Genomic DNA, 24994 nt, shown 5'->3' on the forward strand with positions numbered 1-24994 from the left:
AAAGGCAGCTAATCTCTAAAGGAGTTTTTTTTTTTTTTTTTCCCAGAAGAAAACTGCCTAATTGCCTTGGCTGGTGGCAGAAAAAAGTGAACCATGAGAAGTATCAAGGGAATACAGCTGTGCTGAACCTTCCATTTGGGTGTTCATTTTATCACATCTCATATAGACCATCTGTTCTACTATAGCCACACCTGGCACACAGTAAACATTTGATTAATATTTGATGTACTTCTCTGGCAACTTGGCCTGTTGTATAACAGTGATTATAAAGTTTTACTTAAAATCCAGTTGTGAATTGGTGTATTTCAAAGGAAACTCTTAACAGGCAACATTCTCTTCTAGTACTGAAAAAATCAGTTTTGGGACAACTCGAATAAACCTAGGCCATTCATGCACACTTCTAAAAGTTTCTTTGCATATAAAACTCAGAAACATTTAGACGCTAAGTATAAAAGCAATTTAACTGTACATTTATTATAACTGCATTCATCAAACCTAAGATGTCATCAATTATAACATGCATCCTTATTTCAGAGATGTTAAAATATGAAAAAAAAAAAGTAAGTGGTACTTTAGAAACAATGAAATAAAGTATTGAACTACAAAGCAGTGACACAACTCCATGGATTGCATGTGGGAGGTTCAGGGCATGAATATCAACCTGCTTATCTATGCTTATCAAAACAACCTTTAAACTGTGCTCTGGCTTGGTTGGTATAAAGGTATCTATAAATTAAAGCTATAAAACAGTATAACATTATGCAATGTGCATGCTGTAATGAGCAGGATAAAGTGAGAAGCAGATGTTTCAGACATAAAGATGTGGCAGTATATTTTTAGCAGCTATGTCATTCTTATGTAAATGTAAGTTTCTAAAAAAATAACTGTATAATTTATAAACTTCATTCATTTAAAATAGATGAACACATCAAAAATAAAACAAAGCCCTCTTACAATATGCAAATTCTACTAAAAAATAAAACGAGTTTTTTTTATGCCCTCTCTATAAAAACACATATTATACTCTGAATTTGAGTTATCACTACTTAGTATATATTGCTACAAAGAAACATAAAACCTCACCTCAGAGCTATTGATGGCCAAAGCTTGAAGCAGCAGTTTAGTGGCATCAAGATGAAGGCCATAGTGAATCAAAAGGTTGGCCAAGTTCACAAGAGGAACATCCTGGTATTGAAGCGGAGCCAAATTCAAAGCCCTCTGAAGACAAGCAATAGCAAAGGTGCTATTTCCTACTGCTCTCCAGTAGAGTCCAGCTTCATTGAGTATCAGCCAGACAGGAGCATTTGGCTGAAAAACCCCAAATACTTCAGTTAACACAAGAATACAGTACTCATTCTAAAAAGGATTTTTTAATACATGCATTTTAACTTTTAATTACAATTACTAAGCATTTAAATTTCAGATATCTGAAGTAGGCAACTCACCTTGTTAATAGCATGAAATAAGAAAGACCCAATTTCTTCTTCTGGGATAGTATAGTTATTAATACGGGAAAGCAAAATCTGAAAACATCAAAAGGAAGATTGAATCAATTGAAAATAACAGGGAAGACATTTGAAAAGAATTTCTATAGACAATAGTCTTGAGCTCCTCAGGAACAGCTAACTTGAAGAGATATTTATAATTATATACATAACATGCAGTCATTGACATTACAACAGGTGTTACCCTGCTCATGTATGCCTTAGTTTCCTTTAATTAAAAAAAGTTAAAAGACATATACACCACATACATATTAAGGTGATCTATCATTCCCCCATTCAAGTCAACCTAAGTGTCCAGAACCAAATGAGAAATTATTCAGAGAGCAAAGCATGCAACACCTGATGCAATGAAAATCTGCTACCCTTCCTAGCTGGAAAAGCACCAGATCCTCAATTAATCTACTTTATATTCTTGCAGCATTTATATAACTGTAAGCAACTCTAAGTTAGGGATCATGGTCTATTTTTCTTTGTATTCCTAGCACTCCAAACTGTGCCTGGAACATAATGTTTTTTGCCTCAGTAAATGCTGAATGTAAGTAGTAACTGCTCATAGTTTTAAAATTAAGTTAAAAAAAGGTCATGGTGATGGTCTGTTATCTCTGTAAAAAGTAAATTTTTTCATTTGTACCTATGGAATGGTAACTAATATAGGATTTATATTCAGTAATAAAACATTCCTAGTTATACATAGCTAATAGGAACTAAAGAAAACAGCGTAACAAAACATATTTATAATGTTTGCAAAGTAGTTATCAAATTCATACAAATTCCTAAGGACCTCATATGAGCACAAAGCAGGGTTGATAAGGCCAAGGAAAGAGAATCTTCAAGCTTTCAATTTATACAAACTTCTGGAAGCTTGGAGAATGTAAAGCTAAACTGCAGTGGTCAGAATGGCCTCCCCTAGGTAAACAGAGTTCTGTGTTACTCATCTTTGCAGCCCTCTTAGAGGAACACTGCTTGGGTGGTCTATGTATATAGCAACCCAGGGGAACACTTTACTGGCATTCCTTCAATAGCATGACTGACTTCTTAATTATTTCACCAAATCTTTAACTCTATCTTTCAGTTTTATAAACTTAAAGCTCAACAACTGCCTTCTATCAAATTTTTGCTCCACCTATGAGGCTTGTGAAGTCAACCAGAATGGACGGCAATAAACACCAGCCTAAGTGAGCCTTACTTTTCGTGCATGGTCATCTGGCATTTTGGCTTTCAGATCCATGCGGACCTCTAATTCTTTGACTAAGTAGGACAGAGTCTGGCTTTTTCTGATGTCAGTTATGGAACAGTCAGGGGTTTGGGCCTCTTCTTCTGAAGCATAATCATCACTGTTGAGTTCGTGGATCCTGGCACAAGAAAAAGGAACAAAATTCATATTTTCAAAGTTTGGGTGACTTCAAAATAAAGACTTAACCTTTCAAGTCCAAGGCTGGTGCTCTCAAAGAACCGCCAGATGATAATCATGCAGAATCAAGTGCTTTGCCAAATCCATCAGCACTTGCCTGAGTCCTTTGTTTTCCGGAGGCAGAAAATACGTTGGCAATTCCCCGCCAACAGGGACTCTAGGATAGCTTTCTGCACAATCTGCTCTTTTAGGCCACAGAATATGCTGTTTGTCCTAATAAAAAAGAAAGTTTCTCATAAATTTCTTCAGATTCAATGCTTCAATATGATAAATGAACTTTTAAAAGAACATAAATATACTAGGATAACCGACAAACAGTTTAGTATTTTAAGATCTAGACCTTGTGGCAGGCTCTATAATGTTCTTTCTACTGCAGATTATTAGTCTAAGTCAGTAATTCTACCTGCTTTACCACAGGCTGGTTCAGGGTTGGGCAGGCCTAACTCAGCCGAGCCACTAAGACACAAGGAGAGGTCTGCCTGGGGCTTCCAAGAAAGAAAAGCCAGTCTTAGTCTCTTATGCCCCATAGGAGCAAATACCATGTTGCTCCAGCTACTGTTGGCTGTCGTCTCAGTACCATGAGGAAGACAGGCTTTAGGATGGAACCAATACAGTGGATGGCAAATTAAAGAAAAGGAAAGAAATGGGTCACTGGGCCACTGAATCAACCAAAGCCAAAGTTTGCTCTATCTCTGGATTTCCCATAATATGAGGTGAATTTTCTTTCGTTTAAGTCAATTTGAGGTGGAGTTTGTGACTTTTACCTAGAAGCATATATGCACTTAAAAAACTGGCACAGAAAACTATTTTTCCCTTAACTAAGACTTTTCTTTGCCAATGCTAAAGTTTAACAATTATTATTTTATTTGTAAAATTTCATCTTTCTAAATATAAATAACATGTACCAGAGGTTTACTAAACTTATAGCCTGAAGCTTTCAAACTTGGGAATTTATATTAGACATAATTAAATAATAAATGGCCGTATTAATTTTGTTAGAATAAAAACACAATTAAATTCTGAAAATTTAATGTTGAATAAAAAATACATGGTTTCTGTCTTCATATGTTGGTATCCCCATTGGCTAACACACAATTATTTCTTAGGTAGGTTAGAAATACATATTTACTTGTTTATTATCTGTATCTTCTGCTAGAATGTGAGCTCCAGCAGAGCAAGGAACTTGTGTACTATATTCATAGTATCAGCCTGGTATACAGTTGGAAGCTCAATAAAAGAATGCTGATTAAATAAGTGAAGTACATACAAGCACGCACTTAGGTCAAGTTTAGAAACTTGTGAGGGTTGGTGATTATACTCAGAGCTTTGAACTGAAATCAGGGTGTCCATCTGCCCCACCTGACTGCCAAGAACTCAAGACAGACCCTGTGTCTTACCACCTAACAGAATGCCTTCCATTTAATATAAGCTTAACAAATGCTTGCTGAACTAAGCTGAACAGTGACTGGGGCCATATTATCAGTGGGGTTGAGGGCCACTGCTTTAAGAAATCTTGTCTGTTAGAGAAAACTCCTTAATCACCCTCTACTAACTTACCCTATATGCATCAGAGTCCCTGCCCCAGATCCAGAGAACAGAATGGGCTATGGGAGAAGACTTGACCAAATCACTGATATCACTCTGATTTGCTTGAACATCAAAGTTCACAGACATCATACTGGAGGTTGATGAATCCTCACCAAACTAGAAAATGAAAAGAAAAGTTCAATCAAATTGAAAGCAGAAAAGGAGTTGTAAATAAGATTTAACTCAACCCAAAAATGTTAATGAATACTCAAAATTAGAAGAAAATCACAAAGTAGGTCAGTTAAAAGGCAATCAGATCTTTAATTTTCAGAACTATGCCCCAACAGTATTCTCTCACAGATAATGCATAGCTAGCAACTTTCAATCAACTATGCCATTGATGTGTGAGAAAACTAGTGTGGGTTGTTTTCCTGTCCCACTACTTCCTTTCTATGATTTAGTCTCTTATAGGTTTAGTGATTAGCTGATTTAGATGTTTGATTCATTATTCCTCTCCCCTACCTAGACTAAAATGATCACTATTCTATAAAATTAGTGTGCTTAAGGGTTCTTAAGAGTTTAATATAGCTATCATTTAGGCATTAAAAACCACTGGACAGTCAATTTCAAATATGTATAGCCTTCAATGGTGAAAAATTAAAACGATTTCCTCTAAGATCATGAACAAGGCAAGGTTGCCCACTCTCACCACTCTTATTCAACATAGTTTTGGAAGTTTTAGCCACAGCAATCAGAGAAGAAAAATAAATAAAAGGAATACAAATTGGAAAAGAAGTAAAACTGTCACTGTTTGCAGATGACATGATACTATACATACAGAATCCTAAAGATGCTACCAGAAAACTACTAGAGCTAATCAATGAATTTGGTAAAGTAGCAGAATACAAAATTAATTCACAGAAATCTCTTGCATTCCTATACACTAACAATGAAAAATCTGAAAGAGAAATTAAGGAGACACTCTCATTTACCATTACAACAAAAAAGAATAAAATACCTAGGAAAAAATCTACCTAAGGAGACAAAAGACCTGTATGCAGAAAACTATAAGACACTGATGAAAGAAATTAAAGACAATACAAACTGATGAAGAGATATACCATGTTCTTGGATTGGAAGAATCAACACTGTGAAAATGACTATACTACCCAAAGCAATCTACAGATTCAATGCAATACCTATCCAACTACCAATGGCATTTTTCACAGAATTAGAACAGAAAATTTTACAATTTGTATGGAAACACAAAAGACCCAGAATAGCCAAAGAAATCTTAAGAAAGAAAAACGGAGCTGGAGGAATCAGGCTCCCTGACTAGACTATAATACAAAGCTACAGTAATCAAGATAGTATGGTACTGGCCCCAAAACAGAACTATAGGTCATGGAACAGGATAGAAAGCCCAGAGATAAACCACACACATATCGTCACCTTATCTTTGAAAAGGAGGCAAGAATATACGATGGAGAAAAGACAGCCTCTTCAGTAAATGGTGCTGGGAAAACTGGACAGCTACATGTAAAAGAATGAAATTAGAACACTTCCTAACACATACACAAAAATAAACTCAAAATGGATTAAAGACCTAAATGTAAGGCCAGACACTAAAAAACTCTTAGAGGAAAACATAGGCGGAACACTCTGTGACATAAATCCCAGCAAGATCCTTTTTGACCCACCTCCTAGAGAAACGGAAATAAAAATGAAAATAAACAAATGGGACCTAATGGAACTTAAAAAGTTTTTGCACATCAAAGGAAACCATAAACAAAATGAAAAGGCAACCCTCAGAATGGGAGAAAATATTTGCAAATGACAAAGGATTAATCTCCGAAATATATAAGCGGCACATGCAGCTCAATATCAAAAAAACAAACAGCCCAATCCAAAAATGGGTGGAAGACCTAAATAGACATTTCTCCAAAGAAGACATACAGATTACCAACAAACACGTGAAAGGATGCTCCACATCACTAATCATTACAGCAATGCAAATCAAAACCACAATGAGGTATCACTTCACACCAGTCAGAATGGCCATCATCAAAACTCTACAAACAATAAATGCTGGAGAGCGTATGGAGAAAAGGGAACCCTCTTGCACTGTTGGTGGGAATGTAAATTGGTACAGCCACTATGGAGAACAGTATGGAGGTTCCTTAGAAAACTAAAAATAGAACTACCATATGACCCAGCAATCCCACTACTGGGCATATACCCTGAGAAATCCATAATTCAAAAAGGGTCATGTACCACAATGTTCACTGCAGCACTATCTATAATAGCCAGGACATGGAAGCAACCTAAGTGTCTATCAACAGATGAATGGATAAAGAAGATGTGGCTCATATATTCAATGGAATATTACTCAGTCATAAAAAGAAATGAAATTGATTTATTTGTAGTGAGGTAAATGGATTTAGAGTCTGTCATACAGAGTGAAGTAAGTCAGAAAGATAAAAACAAATACTGTATGCTAACACATATATATGGAATCTAAAAAAAAAAAAAAAAAAGGTTCTGATGAACCTAGGGGCAGGACAGGAATAAAGACGTAAACAAAGAGAATGGACTTGAGGACACAGGGTGGGGGAAAGGGTAAGCTGGAACAAAGTGAGAGAGTAGCACAGACATATATACACTACCAAATGTAAAATAGATAGCTAGTGGGAAGCAGCTGCATTGCACAGGAAGATCAGCTCAGTGCTTTGTGACCACCTGCAGGGGGGATAGGCAGGGTGGGAGGGAGATGTAAGAGGGAGGGGATATGGGGACATATGTATACATATAGCTGATTCACTATGTTATACAGCAGAAACTAACACAACATTGTAAAGCAATTATACTCCAATAAAGATGTTAAAAAATATATAGGTATAGCCTACCTCCAAACCAAGGTACAACAATATTTGATATTCTCACAAGATACCATATAGTTCCTGTGTATTTCTGAAACCTTGTTAGATAAGAGAATGGGACTAGGATGGGATGGAGTAGGAAAGAGATGAGAAAAAGGAATGAATATGATGAATTTGTAACTCTATGCCTTTAATAACAGGAACAGATTCTTTCACTATATAGTGGTGATGAAATTTATGGATATATAATGTTGGAAGCTACACTCGCACATGGCAGTCTTCCAAATGGTCTGTCTTGAGACCATTATGATATCTAAAAGTTACACTGGGTTTCGGTATATTTCATTTCTAAATATTCCCTTTTTCCCATTAAAATGCTTGGATTTAAGACAGGGAGCTAGAGTCCCAGAGGGTGTAAGTCTGTTCTTCCTTTACTACTCTTGAAAACCAAACATGGGATATTGCTAGGAGCTGGCTCACAAAAATCATAGGAAGCTTTTGGTCTCTAGTATTACTTCTCCTCCTAAATGGCCTCTTAATTTTTATTTCTTACTCTTTCCCAATGTAGTCTGGGTTTTTCTAAATTAAAGAGTTCTAATTTTCCATGGTTTGTCTTCCTATAGAAGTTTTCCTGATCTCTTATTTTAACTGCTTATTGCTAGAAATTTCTGTATCTATGATTAAGGAACATGATGGGTTTTCTATGGGACAGGATAAATGTTATTTTATTTCCAGTATCCTTTTGGATGAAAATTGGACTCTGATTGTGTTTACTGTCTGTATCAGCATCAGTTACATGCCATCTGGTATCATTATATTTATGTATTATTTCTTCCCAACTAGATAGGCTAGGATTTTATGTATGTGTATGAGTGCGTGTATGTGTATGTACCTGTGTGGACATATACAGAGACAGAAAGAAAGAAAAAACATGCACACAGCAATGTGCTTAATAAACGTTTTTTTGTAGATGATCATTTTGATGACGTTTTTGGTTGAAGCAACATAACTGGACTGATGACTTCAGGAAAGAGCATGGCTAATCTTTCCCAAATTTTAAATTATAGGTCTTACTAAAGTAAGTTAAAAGGGGAGGTAAAGGCTTTAATTCTAGCTCTCTTGGTAAAGAAGAAAAGAATTAAACACATATGAAAAGAAAATACAGCCAGTACTTTGGGAAACAAAAATGTCATTCATGGAGTAACTGAGTACTCTCTATAAAATCTGACTTCATAAACAGATACTCAACACCTTAAATGATGGTCACACATTTTAGAGATCAATTATATAAGGAATTAAGGGGGGGGAAGTGATATTACTCTTAGATATGTGCAAGTTTATAAGAACTAGAAGAGACTAAGAAAAAGACCTGAACATAGTCCACATTTTCAAAGATATCACCACGATGGTAGCGCACAGGTTGGTCCCACTGGCAATGTAAACTATGCTGCTGGTTGACCAGACGGCATATCTGATGATTTCCTGGAATAAGAAAGGAAATTTAAATTGATGAAAAAGATCAGCAATGCCAACATGATTTTCTTAGTCTAAGTCAGGTACTATCAACCCTGTACTCTTCAGAGCCTGGCAGAGTACTTACAGAGGGGATACTTATCCAGGGGAAATCTCATTAACGGTTAATTAAATTAAATCATTCTAAAGAAGCCTGTTTCTCCACCTATAAAACAAATGGGCTCCACTAAATAATCACTGAGGTTCCTGCTGGCAATTGCATTCTATGACTGTAAAATCTATTGATTAAATTGTTTTAAGACTTTGCCCATCTCTCTGGAGAGAATTTGCTTTATATACTTCATGACTCTTTTTCAAATATATAAATATATATATATAAGTGTTCTGGTTGCACTTCAGTACAGATTGAGCAACAAATAATCCCAAGGACTGAACATACTCTTTACACTCAAAATAGCAAAGAAGGGCTTCCCCGGTGGCGCAGTGGTTGAGAGTCCACCTGCCGATGCAAGGGATATGGGTTCGTGCCCCGGTCCGGGAAGATCCCACATGCCGCGGAGCGGCTAGGCCCGTGACCCATGGCCGCTGAGCCTGCGCGTCTGGAGCCTGTGCTCCGCAAAAAAAAAAAAGCAAAGAAAACTTGTCAGGTGGATTGTAAAATGGACTGTAAATGTTCACAGCTAAGGGTCAAAGATCAAGAGGCTGTACAGACCAATATATTTACCAAGGGAGAAGGATGTAATATAAGGGATTCTATTCATTTATTCTTTGGTGTCAAGTTGTCATATCTGCTCCCACAGGGTTTAATCAGAAATGAAACATTCTGGATACAATCAAATCACTGATATCCTGTCAACCCAAGTTCCTTTAGACCAGTGGTTCTACTTTGGGGTCACAGACTGTAAAAGATTTAATAAGAGCTACATACCGTTTTACCAGGAAAAAAAAAAAGTGCATATACACAATACTGTGTATAATTTTGGGGAGGATTTCAGAACCCCCGAAAGTATTCCATTGATTACTTTCCTATTTGAGACAAAGTCTAGTCTAAAATCTTACTTCTAAAATAAAACATTTGTTTTTAATGGGGCAAAAAAAAGAGGAGAACATTTAGCCTTATTGCCACTGTTGGCTGAAAAGTGTGGATGTTTTGATTCTAGGGTGTGTCTAGCTTGCGTTAAATTGGTGTAGGGCCATGTTACAGTGTGTTTTCAGACTAGCAACAACAGGCATCAAATAGGAGCTTGTTAGAATAACAGAATCTCAGGCCCCAACCCAGACCTACTGAATCAGAATCTGCATTTTAACAAGATCTCCATTTTAACAAGAGATTGTTAGAGAAGCATCAATGTAGGCCATAGAGGACAAACAAACTGTTAAGACTCTTAGGATACAAAAGATTTGGTTTTTACTTTAAAATTTGGTTTTTAGTTTAAAAATTTGGTTTTTGCTTTTTATTAAAAAAAAAAGTTAGAAGGATCAAACCAGCTCCTCAGGCCTGCTGGTATACCCGTAGTAACGATTTCATTTTAAGACTGAGAGAAGTCATAAGCACAATTTTATACTGCTTTATGGCTACATGAAAGTTATGAAAGTAAAGCACACTAGAAGTGAATTTCCTAACCTGTCTTCAATTACTTGGAATCAGTACTTACCTAATTGTGCCTCTTTTGCCATCTGTGTCTCATGGATGATATTTCTTAAGATTTGCTCTTCCTGAATCAGCTTATGTTTTTCTAGGATCTCCTGCTGTCTCAGGTAGTGGTCATGTTGCTTTTGATATTCTTTCAACTCATTCAGTGTTCGCTGGAGGGATCTTAACATTTTTTAATAACAGGAAAAAGTTACAGAGCTTTAAAATTATGGATTTTTAAACCCACTTAAATACATAGATTTTCTGGTTCTCAGCAAAAATTGCTAGATTTTGACTTTTAACATACAATCATTGTATCACAAGTTCAAGAACAATGGGGCTAAATAAATACTATTGTTTTATTAAAATTTGGGGGAAAAAAGATGGATGTGAAATTCTTCCCATAAACACAACAATTAATGACATTAAAAGGTGTATTAGACTCTTCAGGTGCCAGAAAAGATACGTAGCAATAAATACTACTATAAAGCTTTATACATTTAACAAGTCTATTTCCCTCCACAAAGATTGTCAGTTCCATGGACATTCAAAGCCTTTCTAGAATCTTCCTTTTCACCTTTTCCTTTGATTCTACCTAAAGACAAGGTTAAGAGAAGAGGCCACAATGCCTTGCTCTTGCACTGTAGCTTCTTGGTTTACAGATTTTGGGAAAAAAAACCACAGAAACTGCTTATAAAGGAATATTCCCTACCACCTGGTATCAATAAATCAGCTGCTTGATTATATTTAGTCACAAAAATCTTATTGCCTATTATACTGTTAACATATGGAGGTTTAATAGCTGCATAGATTGTATAAGAAGAGCATAATATTGGAAGAAACTCAGCCAGGGCAAGTTCTGATCAGGTATAACAAAGCCAGGCATAAACAAACTGTCATTCTTTCCTTTTTACTACATTAGGCTTTTAAACAGATTGGAAAATAGGCAAAAGTTTAATGAAATCCAAATCCCCACTTAATTCTATAATAAAGTACACTCAAAACATTAAGGCTAATTCTATAAGAGGTGAACAATTCACTTCTGAGTTATGTCAAGTTCCTTTACTGGCCCTATTATTTACAGAATTAAATACAGGATATTTTTTAAGTATACTACAAGGATCAAGTACAACAGAATTCCATTACTGTACAACTTACACAAATCTGATTAAAATGTGGGCCAAATAATCTCTCTCAACATCACTTAACCAACATAACAATAGCCCAACCTTAGAAGTCAAAGAAGAGAAAGCTCAAATGTAGCATGAGCAAGTGATTTTACTGACAGTGTATTCTATGGAAATAAAAATGTAATCAATAGAATTACTGAGCATCTGGCAGCACCCCCTCCTCCATCTGACTTCATACAAGTAACTGATTGTCAATATTGTTAAGATTTAGATGATGGCATTTACTGTAAATATTCTCTAGTTCCTGGAATCCTTTATACAACCACTGACTTGTGCTAAACCTCCTGATTGGAGAAAAAGGACAGGACTAGCATTAGTGAAAAGGTGTTTTTCTTAATTCTAATGAACAAATTAACACTGATATCACCCTACACAAGTCTAACCTAAGGTTCTACAGTGTGGTGCTTCAGTAATTTTTTCTCCTAGTTACCTATGTTGAGCTTCCAGTTTCTGCTCGAGTTTTTGCTGACACAGGACAGCATGCTTCCTCTTTATAGCTTGCTCAAACCCAGGTTTAGCCTGTAAAGCATGGTCATAACAGAGCACTGAGTGGTTATACTCCCCAAGCATCTGAAGAGACAAAAACAAACACACACACATACACAAACAAAGGGGGGGAAATGGTTAGCCTGGTTGTATCCGTCCAAATCCCCTTATGATTTATGAGATCACACTAAATCTCATACAGTGAATATTATTTCGATCAGTACTCAAATCTCCATAACATGAAGCAATGCTATACAGGACGGTTCAATTGGAAGTACTGCTATTTTAAGAAGAGTATGCTAAAGGAAAATAATATTCGTATCAATTTGATTATTTTCTTTTTTGTGAAGAGGCTAAAACACTTATGATTCATTATTGCTATGAAGTTTTTTTCTCTTAATTTCTTCCTTTCTATCCCCTTGTTTGGACCAAAAGAAGGGAAAAGGGTATTTTTTATTGGAAAAAAAGAAAGAAAGAAAGAAAGAAAGAAAACAGCAACTGGATTGGTTCATGTAAAAAAAAGTTGTATTTACTGCATATATATTTCCTAAAGTGTAATAGCTAGTGAAGAAGTCACTGTCGTCCAGAGCTGCGTGGACCACGACAGCAGCATCAGCAGAGAAGTGTGCTCTGTGCAGAACATTCGCCAAGTTGACCAGGGCAATGTCTTTATTGTGCCTAAAAGAGAAGGGAAGATGTAATTAGATGTCAGGAAAGAAGCATGTGCTCCACAATTGCCTATAACTACCTGACAAGAGCAAATTACATTCAAAGTTATTGAGCTTAGGAAAATAACTTTGAGTTTACTTACAGATGGGGAAAACAATTTAAGAAAATCCTAATGTTTAATTGTACATAATTGACGGTGCTTACTCAATCTGATAACTACAAATTTTGCCACAAAAATAAGGTCTGGCAGAGAGTTTATGCTTTTAAATTGTATTTAGGGCTTATATTTGCTTTAAGAATAATTTAATTTCTGATAGTTCCTCCAACCAATTTCCCTAGTTTCAAGTCTCAAGTGAATCAGAGGGCATCTACATTATATATTTTTCCTTAACAGAAATCAGAAGTATGTTATGCTATCATCACTTTGAACTCTTTGACATCTAACATTTTTGTGATGGGACTAATTGCAACAGGGAGGGAGGAGAATGCAAGTACAACACAATGCTTCCTCTTCTTGTTTTTTATGTATTTTAACAGTCCTGAGCTGCATGGAAAATCAGGAGGTCCAGAAGAGGAGGAATCCTACCTGGATGAGAAGTGAAGGGCTCGCATGGCACATTCCACTACTTGATACGGCTCATTCTTTATTCTCCAGTAAAATGAAGCCATGTTATATAGTACCCACGAGGAAGAGTTCTAGAAATTAAACAAATAAAATGACAACCAAATATAACTCAAGATAGTTTCTTCAATTCAGAATGTTCAAAATGAGCACCTTTACACTCTGTCTGGTCTGAAACTGATGAAGAAAATCAAGACTTATTACAGTAGCGACAAAGCAGAGGACAAAGTACAGACAAACTATCCCTGTCAAGACAGCATTCTGATCATTAGTTGATCAGGTGTATTAAGGTGTGATCTAAACAGAGGGACTGTCCAACCCCAGGCTATCTTCCAAAGAGGAAATAAAGCCAAAAAATCCCACCAAGTGGTCACAACTTGGGCCCTGTTTCAGGACTTTAGAAGTCAGGATCTAACCTACTTTAGAAATGCTAGTTGTTCTAACATGAAATTCCTGAAATTAACATATTGCAAAGTTTCCTATTTATTTAACATCTGAATGAAGGTATGTATGTAAACAAATGAAAGGCTTATGATTTGTGAAAGGTAAACTTTTGTCATTTCCTCGTGTGTGTTCAGAAACTAATTCAGACCTTTACACTGCTAAAAGGTAAGTCTTTAGTATGTAATAATAAGTGCATTATTTAGTCAAATTAAACAGAAGTTCAGATAGGTTTTCTTCTTTTGTGGCTTGGATTTTTTGTCCCCTAACATATACTAAATTTCAACCACATAGAGGTCATAAGACTAAACTGAATCATGTCAAAAACTCAATGTAAGTTTAAACCCAAGAAAGAAATATCAAATTCAGCATGGAAAAAAAGTCATAAAGTTTAAGATAAAATGGTAAAAACATATGACAGCCAACACTTAATGTGTAGCTACCTCATAAAAAATCTAAACAGAGAAACCAAAAGAACAAGGGCCAAAAACATGGACAATTCAAAAATATGAAACAATGACTACTTAGCAGGCGAAAAGATATAAAACTTAACAACAACAACAAAGGAAATAAAGAGCTACAAGTTTTCCTTTTAAAAATTGGCAAAGGTTAGAAAGAATGCCAGTATTCACTATTGGCTACAGTGTATACTAACTTCCGATATTAAGTGTAGAAATATTAGGTTAGTACAGCATCGCTGGGGGACAATTTGACAATATGTATTTGAAAAGCCTTAAAAATGTGATTATCCTTTCATCCCAAAATTTCACTAAAAAAATTTATCCTATGAGAATAAAGTTTTAACTATACAGATATGTAAAAATAAGACTCCAAAAATATATAAAACAGCAATTATCTCTGACTTTTTAAATTATAATTTTTAATTTCCTTTTACATTTTTATATAGTCTTTTTTTTTTTTACAAGGACCAATTATTTTATTTTAAAAAGTTATCTTTAAGACTAAAACTAGTATGGGATTCCCTGGTGGTGCAGTGGATAAGACGCTGAGGTCCCAATGCAGGGGGCCTGGGTTCGATCCCTGGTCAGGGAACTAGATCCCACATGCATGCCGCAACTAAGACTTTGTATGCCACAATTAAGAAGCCCTGGAGCCACAACTAAGGAGCCCTGGGGCCGCAACTAAGGAGCCCACCTGCTGCAACTAAGACCTGGCACAACCAAATAAATAAATATTAAGAAAAAAGATTAAAACTAGTATAATTCTTTACTAATCATCCTTAAGTATTCTATCTTCAAGGAAAAAATATGATTCTTGAGTGCTGCAAAGAAAGATTTTAGCACTAAGTGTAGCTGGTTACGGAATACTATATTCTTTCACACTTGACTTATGACTTAGGCTTCAGTCGCCTTTTTAGTAGTCTTTTGAGAAAGTTTTCCTTTAAATCAACAAATGATTTTTAATCTCTTATTTTTAAACCTTATATTGTGAATTGGGACAAAAAGATCAATTAAAAATTCGACATGATCCACCTGCCAATGCAGGGGGCACAGGTTCGACCCGTGGTCTGGGAAGATCCCACATGCTTCAGAGCAACTAAGCCCGTGTGCCACAACGACTGAGCATGCACTCTAGAGCCTGCAAGCTACAACTACTGAAGCCTGCGTGCCTAGAGCCTGTGTTCCACAACAAAGAGAAGCCACTGCAATAAGAAGCCCAGGCGCTGCACTGAAGAGTAGCTCCCACTCGCCGCAACTAGAGAAAGCGCATGCGCAGCAACGAAGACCCAACGCAGCTAAAAATAAATAAATAAATAATTTTATTTTAAAAAATACATATATAAAAATTAAAAATTCCACATGAACTACTAAAAGCATCATGATAAGCAGAATACTCTACTCATCATAGTATATTCAAAGAGAAAAATAAATCTTTAAATAAAAATCTATAAGATTTCTTGCCCCTGGACCAGGGATCAAACCTGTGTCCCCTGCCTTGGAAGATGGATTCTTAAGTACTGCACCACCAGGGAAGTCCCTAGATTAATTTAAAGAGAGGGCAGACAGCAGAAGCAAGAAGAACTACAATTCTGTAGCCTGTGGAAGGAAAACCACATTCACAGAAGGATAGACAGAATGAAAAGACAGAGGACTTTGTACCAGATGAAGGAACAAGATAAAACCATAGAAAAAAAAACTAAATGAAGTGGAGATAGGCAACCTTCCAGAAAAAGAATTCAGAATAATGATAGTGAAAATGATCGAGGATCTCTAAAAAGAATGGAGGCAAAGATCGAGAAGATGCAAGAAATGTTTAACGAAGACTACAAGAATTAAAGAAGAAACACCTAGAAGAATTAAAGAACAAACAAATAGAAATGAACAATACAATAACTGAAATGAAAAATACACTAGAAGATATCAATAGCAGAATAACTGAGGCAGAAGAACGGAGGAGTGACCTGGAAGACAGAATGGTGGAATTCACTGATGCGGAACAGAATAAAGAAAAAAGAATGAAAAGAAATGAAGACAGCCTAAGAGATCTTGGGGACAACATTAAACGCAACAACTCGCATTATAGGGGTCTCAGAAGGAGAAGAGAGAAAGAACCGAGAAAATATCTGAAGAGATTATAGTTGAAAACTTCCCTAACATGAGAAAAGAAATAGATACCCAAGTCCAGGAAGCACAGAGAGCCCCAGACAGGTTAAACCCAAGGAGAAACACACCGGGACACACAGTAATCAAACTAACAAAATTTAAAGACAAAGAAAAATTATTGAAAGCCACAAGGGAAAAATGACAAATAACATACAAAGGAACTCCCGTAAGGTTAACAGCTGATTTCTCAGGAGAAACTCTACAAGCCAGAAGGGAGTGGCATGACTTATTTAAAGTGATGAAAGGGAAGAACCTAAAACCAAGGTTACTCTCCCCAGCAAGGATCTCATTCAGATTCAACGGAGAAATGAAAAGCTCTACAGACAAGGAGAAGCTACGAGAATTCAACACCAACAAACCAGCTCAACAACAAACGCTAAAGGAACTTCTCTAAGTGGGAAACACAAGAGAAGAAAAGGACATACAAAAACAAACCCATAACAATTAAGAAAATGGTAACAGGAACAATCATATTGATAATTACCTTAAACGTGAATGGATTAAATGCTCCAATCAAAAGACACAGGCTCGCTTAACGGATACAAAAACAAGACCCATATATACACTGTCTACAAGAGACCCATGTCAGACCTAGGGACACATACAGACTGAAAGTGAGGGGATAGAAAAAGATATTCCATGCAAATGGAAATCAAAAGAAAGCTGGAGTAGCAATACTCATATCAGGTAAAATAGACTTTAAAAAAAAGATTGTCACAAGAGACAAGGAAGGACACTACATAATGATCAAGGGATCAATCCAAGAAGAAGATATAATGATTATAAATATATATGCACCCAACATGGTAGCACCTCAATACATAAGGCAACTGCTAACAGCTATAAAAAAGGAAATCGACAGTAACACAATAATAGTGGGGGATTTTAAAACCTCACTTACACCAATGGACAGATCAACCAGACAAAAAATTAATAAGGAAACACAAGCTTTAAATGACACAATGGAACAGATATATTTAATTGATATTTACAGGACTTTCCATCCAAAAACAGCAGATTACACTTTCTTCTCAAGTGCACATGGAACATTCTCCAGGATAGATCACATCTTGGGTCACAAATCAAGCCTCGGTAAATTTAAGAAAACTGAAATCATATCAAGCATCTTTTCTGACAACAACGCTATGAAATTAGAAATCAGTTACAGGGGAAAAAAACGTAAAAAACACAAACACATGGAAGCTAAACAATACGTTACTAAATAACCAAGAGATCACTGAAGAGATCAAAGAGGAAACCAAAAAATACCTAAAGACAAGTGACAATGAAAGCACGAAGATCCAAAATCTATGGGATGCAGTAAAAGCAGTTCTAAGAGGGAAGTTTATAGCAATACAAGCCTACCTCAAGAAACAAGAAAAATCTCAAACAAAGAATCTAACGTTACACCCAAAGGAACTAGAGAAAGAAGAACAAACAAAACCAAAAGCTAGTAGAAGGAAAGAAATCATAAAGATCAGAGCAGAAATAAATGAAATAGAAACAAAGAAAACAATAGCAAAGATCAATAAAACTAAAAGCTGGTTCTTTCAGAAGATAAACAGAATTGATAAGCCATTATCCAGACTCATCAAGAAAAATCGGGAGAGGACTCAAATCAATAAAATTAGAAATGAAAAAAGAGGAGTTACAACAGACACCACAAAAATACAAACCATCCTAAGAGACTACTACAAGCAACTCTATGCCAATAAAATGGACAACCTGGAAGAAATGGACAAATTCTTAGAAAGGTATAACCTTCCAAGACTGAATCAGGAAGAAACAGAAAATATGAAGAGACCAGTCACAAGTAATGAAATTGAAACTGTGATTAAAAATCTTCCAACAAACAAAAGTCCAGGACCAGATGGCTTCACAGGTGAATTCTATGAAACATTTAGAGAAGAGCTAACACCCATCCTTCTCAAACTCTTCCAAAAAATTGCAGAGGAAGGAACACTCCCAAACACATTCTATGAGGCCACCATCACCCTGATACCAAAATCAGACAGAGATACTACCAAAAAAGAAACTTACAGACCAATATCACTGATGAATATAGATGCAAAAATCCTCAACAAAATACTAGCAAACAGAATCCAAGAACACATTAAAAGGATCATACACCATGATCAAGTGGGATTTATCCCAGGGATGCAAGGATTCTTCAATATACGCAAATCAATCAATGTGATACACTGTATTAACAAATTGAAGAATAAGAACCATATGATCATATTAATAGATGCAGAAAAAGCTTATGACAAAATTCAGCACCTATTTATCATAAAAACTCTCCAGAAAGTGGGCACAAAGGGAACCTACCTCAACATAATAAAGGCCATATACGACAAACCCACAGCAAACATCATTCTCAATGGTGAAAAACTGAAAGCATTTCCTCTAAGATCAGGAACAAGACATGGATGTCCACTCTCGCCACTATTATTCAACATAGTTTTGGAAGTCCTAGCCATGGCAATCAGAGAAGAAAAAGAAATAAATGGAATACAAATTGGGAATGAAGTAAAACTGTCATTGTTTGCAGATGACATGATGCTATACATAGAGAGTCCTAAAGATGCCACCAGAAAACTACTAGAGCTAATCAATGAACTTGGTAAAGTTGCAGGATACATAATTAATGCACAGAAATCTCTTGCATTCCTATACACTAACAACAAAAGATCAGAAAGAGGAATTAAGGAAACAATTCCAATCACCACTGCAAGAAAAAGAATAAAATACCAGGACTAAACCTACCTAAGGAGGTAAAAGAACTGTACTCAGAAAACTATAAGACACTGATGAAAGAAATCAACGATGACACAAACAGATGGAGAGATATACCATGGTCTTGAATTGGAAAACTCAATATTGTGAATATGACTATACTACCCAAAGCAACCTACAGATTCAATGCAATCCCTATCAAATTACCAGTGGTATTTTTTACAGAACTAGAAAAAAAAACCCTTAAAATTTGTATGGAGGAACAAAAGACCCTGAATAGCCAAAGCAGTCTTGAGGGAAAAAAATGGAGCTGGAGGAATCAGACTCTCTGACGAGAGACAATACTACAAAGCTACAGTAATCAAGATAATATGGTGCTGGTACAAAAATAGAAATATAGATCAATGGAACAGGATAGAATGCCCAGAGATAAACCCATACACCTATGGTCAACTAATCTATGACAAAGGAGGCAAGGATACACAATGGAGAAAAGACAGTCTCTTCAGTAAGTGGTGCTGGGAAAACTGGACAACTACATGTAAAGGAATGAAATTAGAACACTCCCTAACACCATACACATAGATAAACTCAAAATGGATTAGAGATCTAAATGTAAGACCAGACACTATAAAACTCTTAGAGGAAAACATAGGAAGAACACTCTTTGACATAAATCACAGCAAGATCTTTTTTGATCCACCTCCTAGAGTAATGGAAATAAAAACAAAAATAAACAAATGGGACCTAACAAAACTTCAAAGCTTTTGCAAAGCAAAGGAAGCTACAAACAAGACGAAAAGACAACCCTCAGAATGGGAGAAAATATTTGCAAACGAATCAACGGACAAAGAATTAAGCTCCAAAATATATAAACAGCTCATGCAGCTCAATATTAAAAAAACAAACAACCCAATCCAAAAATGGGCAGAAGACCTAAACAGACATTTCTCCAAAGAAGACATACAGATGGCCAAGAAGCACATGAAAAGCTGCTCAACATCACTAATTATTAGAGAAATGCATATGAAAACTACAATGAGGTATCACCTCACACCAGTTAGAATGGGCATCATCAGAAAATCTACAAACAACAAATGCTGGAGAGGGTGCAGAGAAAAGGGAACCCTCTTGCACTGCTGGTGGCAATGTAAATTGATACAGCCACTGTGGAGAACAGTATGGAGGTTCCTTAAAAAACTAAAAATAAAATTACCATATGATCCAGCGATCCCACTACTGGGCATATACCCAGAGAAAACCATAATTCAAAAAGACACATGCAACCCAATGTTCCTTGCAGCACTATTTACAATAGCCACGTCATGGAAGCAAGCTAAATGCCCATCGACAGATGAATGGATAAAGAAATTGTGGTACATATATACAATGGAATATTACTCAGCCATAAAAAGGAACGTAATTGGGTCATCCCTAGAGACGTGGATGGATCTAGAGACTATCATACAGAGTAAAGTAAGTCAGAAAGAGAAAAACAAATATCATATATTAACGCATATATGTGGAACCTAGAAAAATGGTCCAGATGAACCGGTTTGCACGGCAGAAACTGAAACACAGATGTGAAGAACAAACGTATGGACACTCAGGGGGGGAAGCAGCGGCGGGGGTGGGGGTGTGATGAACTGGGTGATTGGGGTTGACATGTATACACTGATGTGTATAAAATTGATGACTAATAAGGACCTGCTGTATAAAAAAATAAAATTAAGTTAAAAAAAAAAGAAAGATTGTAAAGGGCTTCAAGAGGTCATATTGTCCATCACCCTACCTCAGCTATGGTGTACATACTGTAACAGAATTAGAAATTTAAGATGACCTCCTTTATACCTGACCAATCTGTTAATTATTTTTAACACACTGACTCCTATTTTCAATTGATGTTTGATTTGTATTATATTCAGTACTTTTCAATTTTTCTCTCCTATTGGTTTAGATAACTTTTAAAAAAGCTGCACAAACACAGCCATTTTATTATGTTAAAGGTTTTAATGTTTTGATTTCCAACTGTCATCAGCAAAGTTTTAATATATTTCACAGACAAAAAACTAAAAAACAAAAAAACAAAAAGATACATGCACCCCAATGTTCACTGCAGCACTATTTACAATAGCCAGGTCATGGAAGCAACCTAAATGCCCATCAACAGATGAATGGATAAAGAAGATGTGGTACATATATACAATGGAATATTACTCAGCCATAAAATGAACGAAATTGGGTCATTTGTAGAGACGTGGATGGATCTAGAGACTGTCATATAGAGTGACGTAAGTCAGAAAGAGAAAAACAAGTATCATATATTAATTAACGCATATATGTGGCACCTAGAAAAATGGTACACGTGAACCGGTATGCAGGGCTGAAACAGAGACACAGACGTAGAGAACAAACATATGTACACCAAGGGGGGAAAGTGGCGGTGCGGGTGGTGGTGTGATGAATTGGGAGATTGAGATTGACATGTATACACTAATATGTATAAAATAGATAACTAATAAGAACCTGCTGTATAAAAAAAATAAATAAAATAAAATTCAAAATAAAAAAAAGATTTCTCATAAAATCTCCACTCTAACCTATAAATGTTCAAATGTCACTATTAATTATTCTCTCTCTTTTGAACACATTTTTTCCCTTGGCTCTTAGGATATCACATCCTTCTGGACATCCTTTGGATCTTTTCTGCTGGCCCTTCACCCTCTGCTTGATAGATAATGTAGGAGGACCCAGGACTTCTTCTCAAACTTCACTCTTCTCCAGATGACCATATGTAATCCCATGGCTACAAATACTCCCTACTTAACAATTATTCTCTATCTACATACCCAGCTCTGACCTCTACTGGAATTCCAGACTCATATAGGTATTTCAGATTTAACTTGACCAAAACAGAAGTCTATCTCATCTTCTCTCACCCCAACCCTGCTCCTCCAAGTTACTCAAGCCAAAAATTAAGGAATTACCCTTGATTCCTCTTTTTCTCTCATTCCCCATATCTAATTAATCAGCTTCTAAACTTCTAAACATTTCCTGAAATAGTTTAACTTCCTCCATTTCCACTACCAATCCTTCTAGTCCAAACCATCTTCATCTCTCTCTTGAGTTACTGCACTAGCCTTCTAATGGTCTATTTCAAATTTTGGCCTCCTTTAGTCCTTTCTCCATATAAGTTTGAGAGTGTACCTTAAAAAGTACTAATTAAATTATGTTACTCTTCTGCTCCAGCTTCTCAGCACACTGGTAATAAAATTCAAAGTCCTAACTTTGGCTTTCAGAGCCCCACATAGCCTGGCCCTGGCCTACTTTTTTGGCTTCATTCCCTATCATCCTCCCTTTTGCTCACCAAGCTCCAGCCATACTGACCTGAATTTAATTACATAACACTTGTTATATACTGAATGTGTCTCTAACCATTCATATATGGACGCCCTAACCCTCAATGTGACTATATGTGAAGATAGGGCCTCTGAAGAGGTGATAAAGGTTAAAAATCCAATAGGAAAAAAAAAAAATCCAATAGGGCCAGTCCCCTTATAAGAGGAAGATTTATCTCTATATCTCTCCCTCCCTCCCTCCCCATGTACACACTTCTCGAAGCCATGTGAGGACACAGCCAGAAGGTGAGTCCTCACCAGGAACCAAATCAGCCAGCAACATGATCTTGGACTTTCCAGCCTCCAGACTGTGAGAAATAGATTTCTGTTGTTTAAGCCACACAGTCTGTGGTATTTTGTGACGGCAGCCTGAGCTAACTAATATACTACCAAGCTCATTAAGGCTTCAGGGCCTTTGTTCATTCTTCAGCCTAGAATGTTCTTCCTTGATCTTTGACTTTTAGTTCCTTCTTGTCATTCTAGTATCAGCTTAAATTTCATCTTTCCAGAGAGGATAACCCCAACTGCTCAACCTAAAGAAGCCACTCAATTACCCTCTATTTTAATTTTCTATAGAGCATTTACCACGATGATCTACTTTCAACTAACAATTCTCTGAATGACATCTTAAATCCCAGGCCAGTTTTTCCTTATTACTTATCAATTCTGGGGATGCAATATTTTACATTACCTTCAGAAAAACAATATGAAGAAGGTAACTTAGCTACAAAAATAATCCTATAATATATAATGCATTTGAATAAACATATAAATATATATTTGAGTAAACTGTATATAAATGTTACAATTACACATTTTACTTAGTACCACTATAATAGTGCTTAGAAACTAGCCTGCATTTTACAAATCTCCTTAGGCACAGAGAAGAGCAAAAACTATTTTCTAAATTCCCATATGTTATCCTGAATGATACCTTTAAATTCTTGGGTCCTGTTATATAATTCCCCATTTCATTGTTTTAAAGTAGATGTTCCCTTAAAATTACATGAAGATTTTATTGTTAGTGGTGATTCTTTTACCTGTTCAGAGAACAGTGATAATCTATGTATTTCCTGTGTGTAGACATGTATCAAAGACACTAATGTTAATGTTCTTTCACACTCAAAATATATAATCTAGCTTATAAGCCCTGTTGCTTATATTAGTTTATAATTTGTTTTTTCGTGAATTAGTTTAAATAAAACTTTCCAGCATCTTGTCCTGGTAAAGGGGACTGGATTATCAATGCTTCTCTCTAACTTTGAACTATACAGTTTATATTACTGTAATCATGATTTAAAATCACTCTCTAGACAAAAACAAGCTAGGTAGGTATTTTCTGAGAGAAAAATATCTTCTGTTCACACAGGGCCTCCGGGCTCTTTAAGTCATTTACGACTTACCTTCTGTAGGCCTTCATGAATGAGGTGACCTATGTCATCTATACTCCTTCCTAACCGTTTAGATAGATATGTGAAGATTGGATCTTCTTTAGGTAGTAGAGGTGCAGAAAGATTAACTCTCTCTTGTACACCCTGAAGAGAAGAAAAAATAGAAAAAAACAGAAAAAGGAGATTATAAGACAATAGAAATCACAAGTAATTTGGTATCTTATGGCATTTAATTTGAAGGAATTTTAAGAAACAGGAGATGTTTGTTAAATTATAAAGCTGTTTGGAAGAAGAGAAGAAAGAAAAAGAGTATGTATAAGCAAGAGATTAAAGAAAAAAATGAAAACAAACAAAACCCCCCAAATTTCTCTACTTACTCGCAAGTGCTGAAAAGCATGTATACTATATGGAAGTTCTAGAATTTTAGTACAATCAGGCTGCTCAGGGTCTGGAGGGACAGGAGATTCTGTGTCTATATAATCTTCAGGGCTAAAATATCAAGAGGCAAGAAGTAATGAATGAATGAAAAGTGAAGATATGTCCAATTTTTCCCTAATTAAATCATATTCTCAAAGCATCTCACTTTACAACCAATATTAGTCAACATGCATACTTTTTTCATAGAGCTATTGTTAGAGCAAAATTTTCTGAGAGCTCAACTTAAAGGAGTTATATCAAGAGTTAGGGAGGGCCCGGGGTTCGATCCCTGGTCAGGGAACAAGATCCCACATGCATGCCGCAACTAAAAGATCCTGCACGCTGCCACAAAGATCCCGCGTGCCACAACTAAGACCCAGAGCAGCCAAATAAATTTAAAAAAAAAAAAAAGGTTAGGGAGAAAATAGGTAAGTCACAAACCGTTAAGACTGTGGACTCTGGACTTCCCCGGTGGCACAGTGGTTAAGAATCTGCCTGCCAGTGCAGAGGACATGGGTTCGAGCCCTGGTCCAGGAAGATCCCACATGCCACGGAGCAACTAAGCCTGTGCGCCACAACTACTGAGCCTGTG

The 24994-nt window shown here is 36.1% G+C and overlaps 1 protein-coding gene across 4 annotated transcripts in view; it reads right to left on the bottom strand.

Moving 5' to 3' along the window:
- The window catches only part of TTC17 (tetratricopeptide repeat domain 17), a 166369-nt gene that overhangs the window by 101782 nt on the left and 39593 nt on the right, over positions 1 to 24994 (bottom strand). For 3 of the 4 annotated variants that reach the window (XM_089914911.1, XM_022592215.3, XM_022592213.2), the window contains exons 4-15: positions 24363 to 24474; positions 23998 to 24129; positions 13360 to 13469; positions 12638 to 12782; positions 12049 to 12188; positions 10451 to 10611; positions 8692 to 8804; positions 4474 to 4620; positions 3014 to 3129; positions 2692 to 2857; positions 1446 to 1523; positions 1084 to 1308 (exon numbers count right to left, since the gene is read on the bottom strand). In XM_089914911.1, the coding sequence (XP_089771037.1) occupies positions 1084 to 1308; positions 1446 to 1523; positions 2692 to 2857; positions 3014 to 3129; positions 4474 to 4620; positions 8692 to 8804; positions 10451 to 10611; positions 12049 to 12188; positions 12638 to 12782; positions 13360 to 13469; positions 23998 to 24129; positions 24363 to 24474 (1645 nt within the window). The remainder of the gene's footprint in view (positions 1 to 1083; positions 1309 to 1445; positions 1524 to 2691; positions 2858 to 3013; positions 3130 to 4473; positions 4621 to 8691; positions 8805 to 10450; positions 10612 to 12048; positions 12189 to 12637; positions 12783 to 13359; positions 13470 to 23997; positions 24130 to 24362; positions 24475 to 24994) is intronic. The other variant, XM_022592214.2, reaches the window with a different exon arrangement.

The sequence above is a fragment of the Delphinapterus leucas genome, chromosome 7 (assembly GCF_059928025.1).
Source record: "Delphinapterus leucas isolate spDelLeu-1000000601 "Yukka" chromosome 7, BTC_Dleu_Yukka2, whole genome shotgun sequence".
NCBI classification, from domain to species: Eukaryota; Metazoa; Chordata; class Mammalia; order Artiodactyla; family Monodontidae; genus Delphinapterus; species Delphinapterus leucas.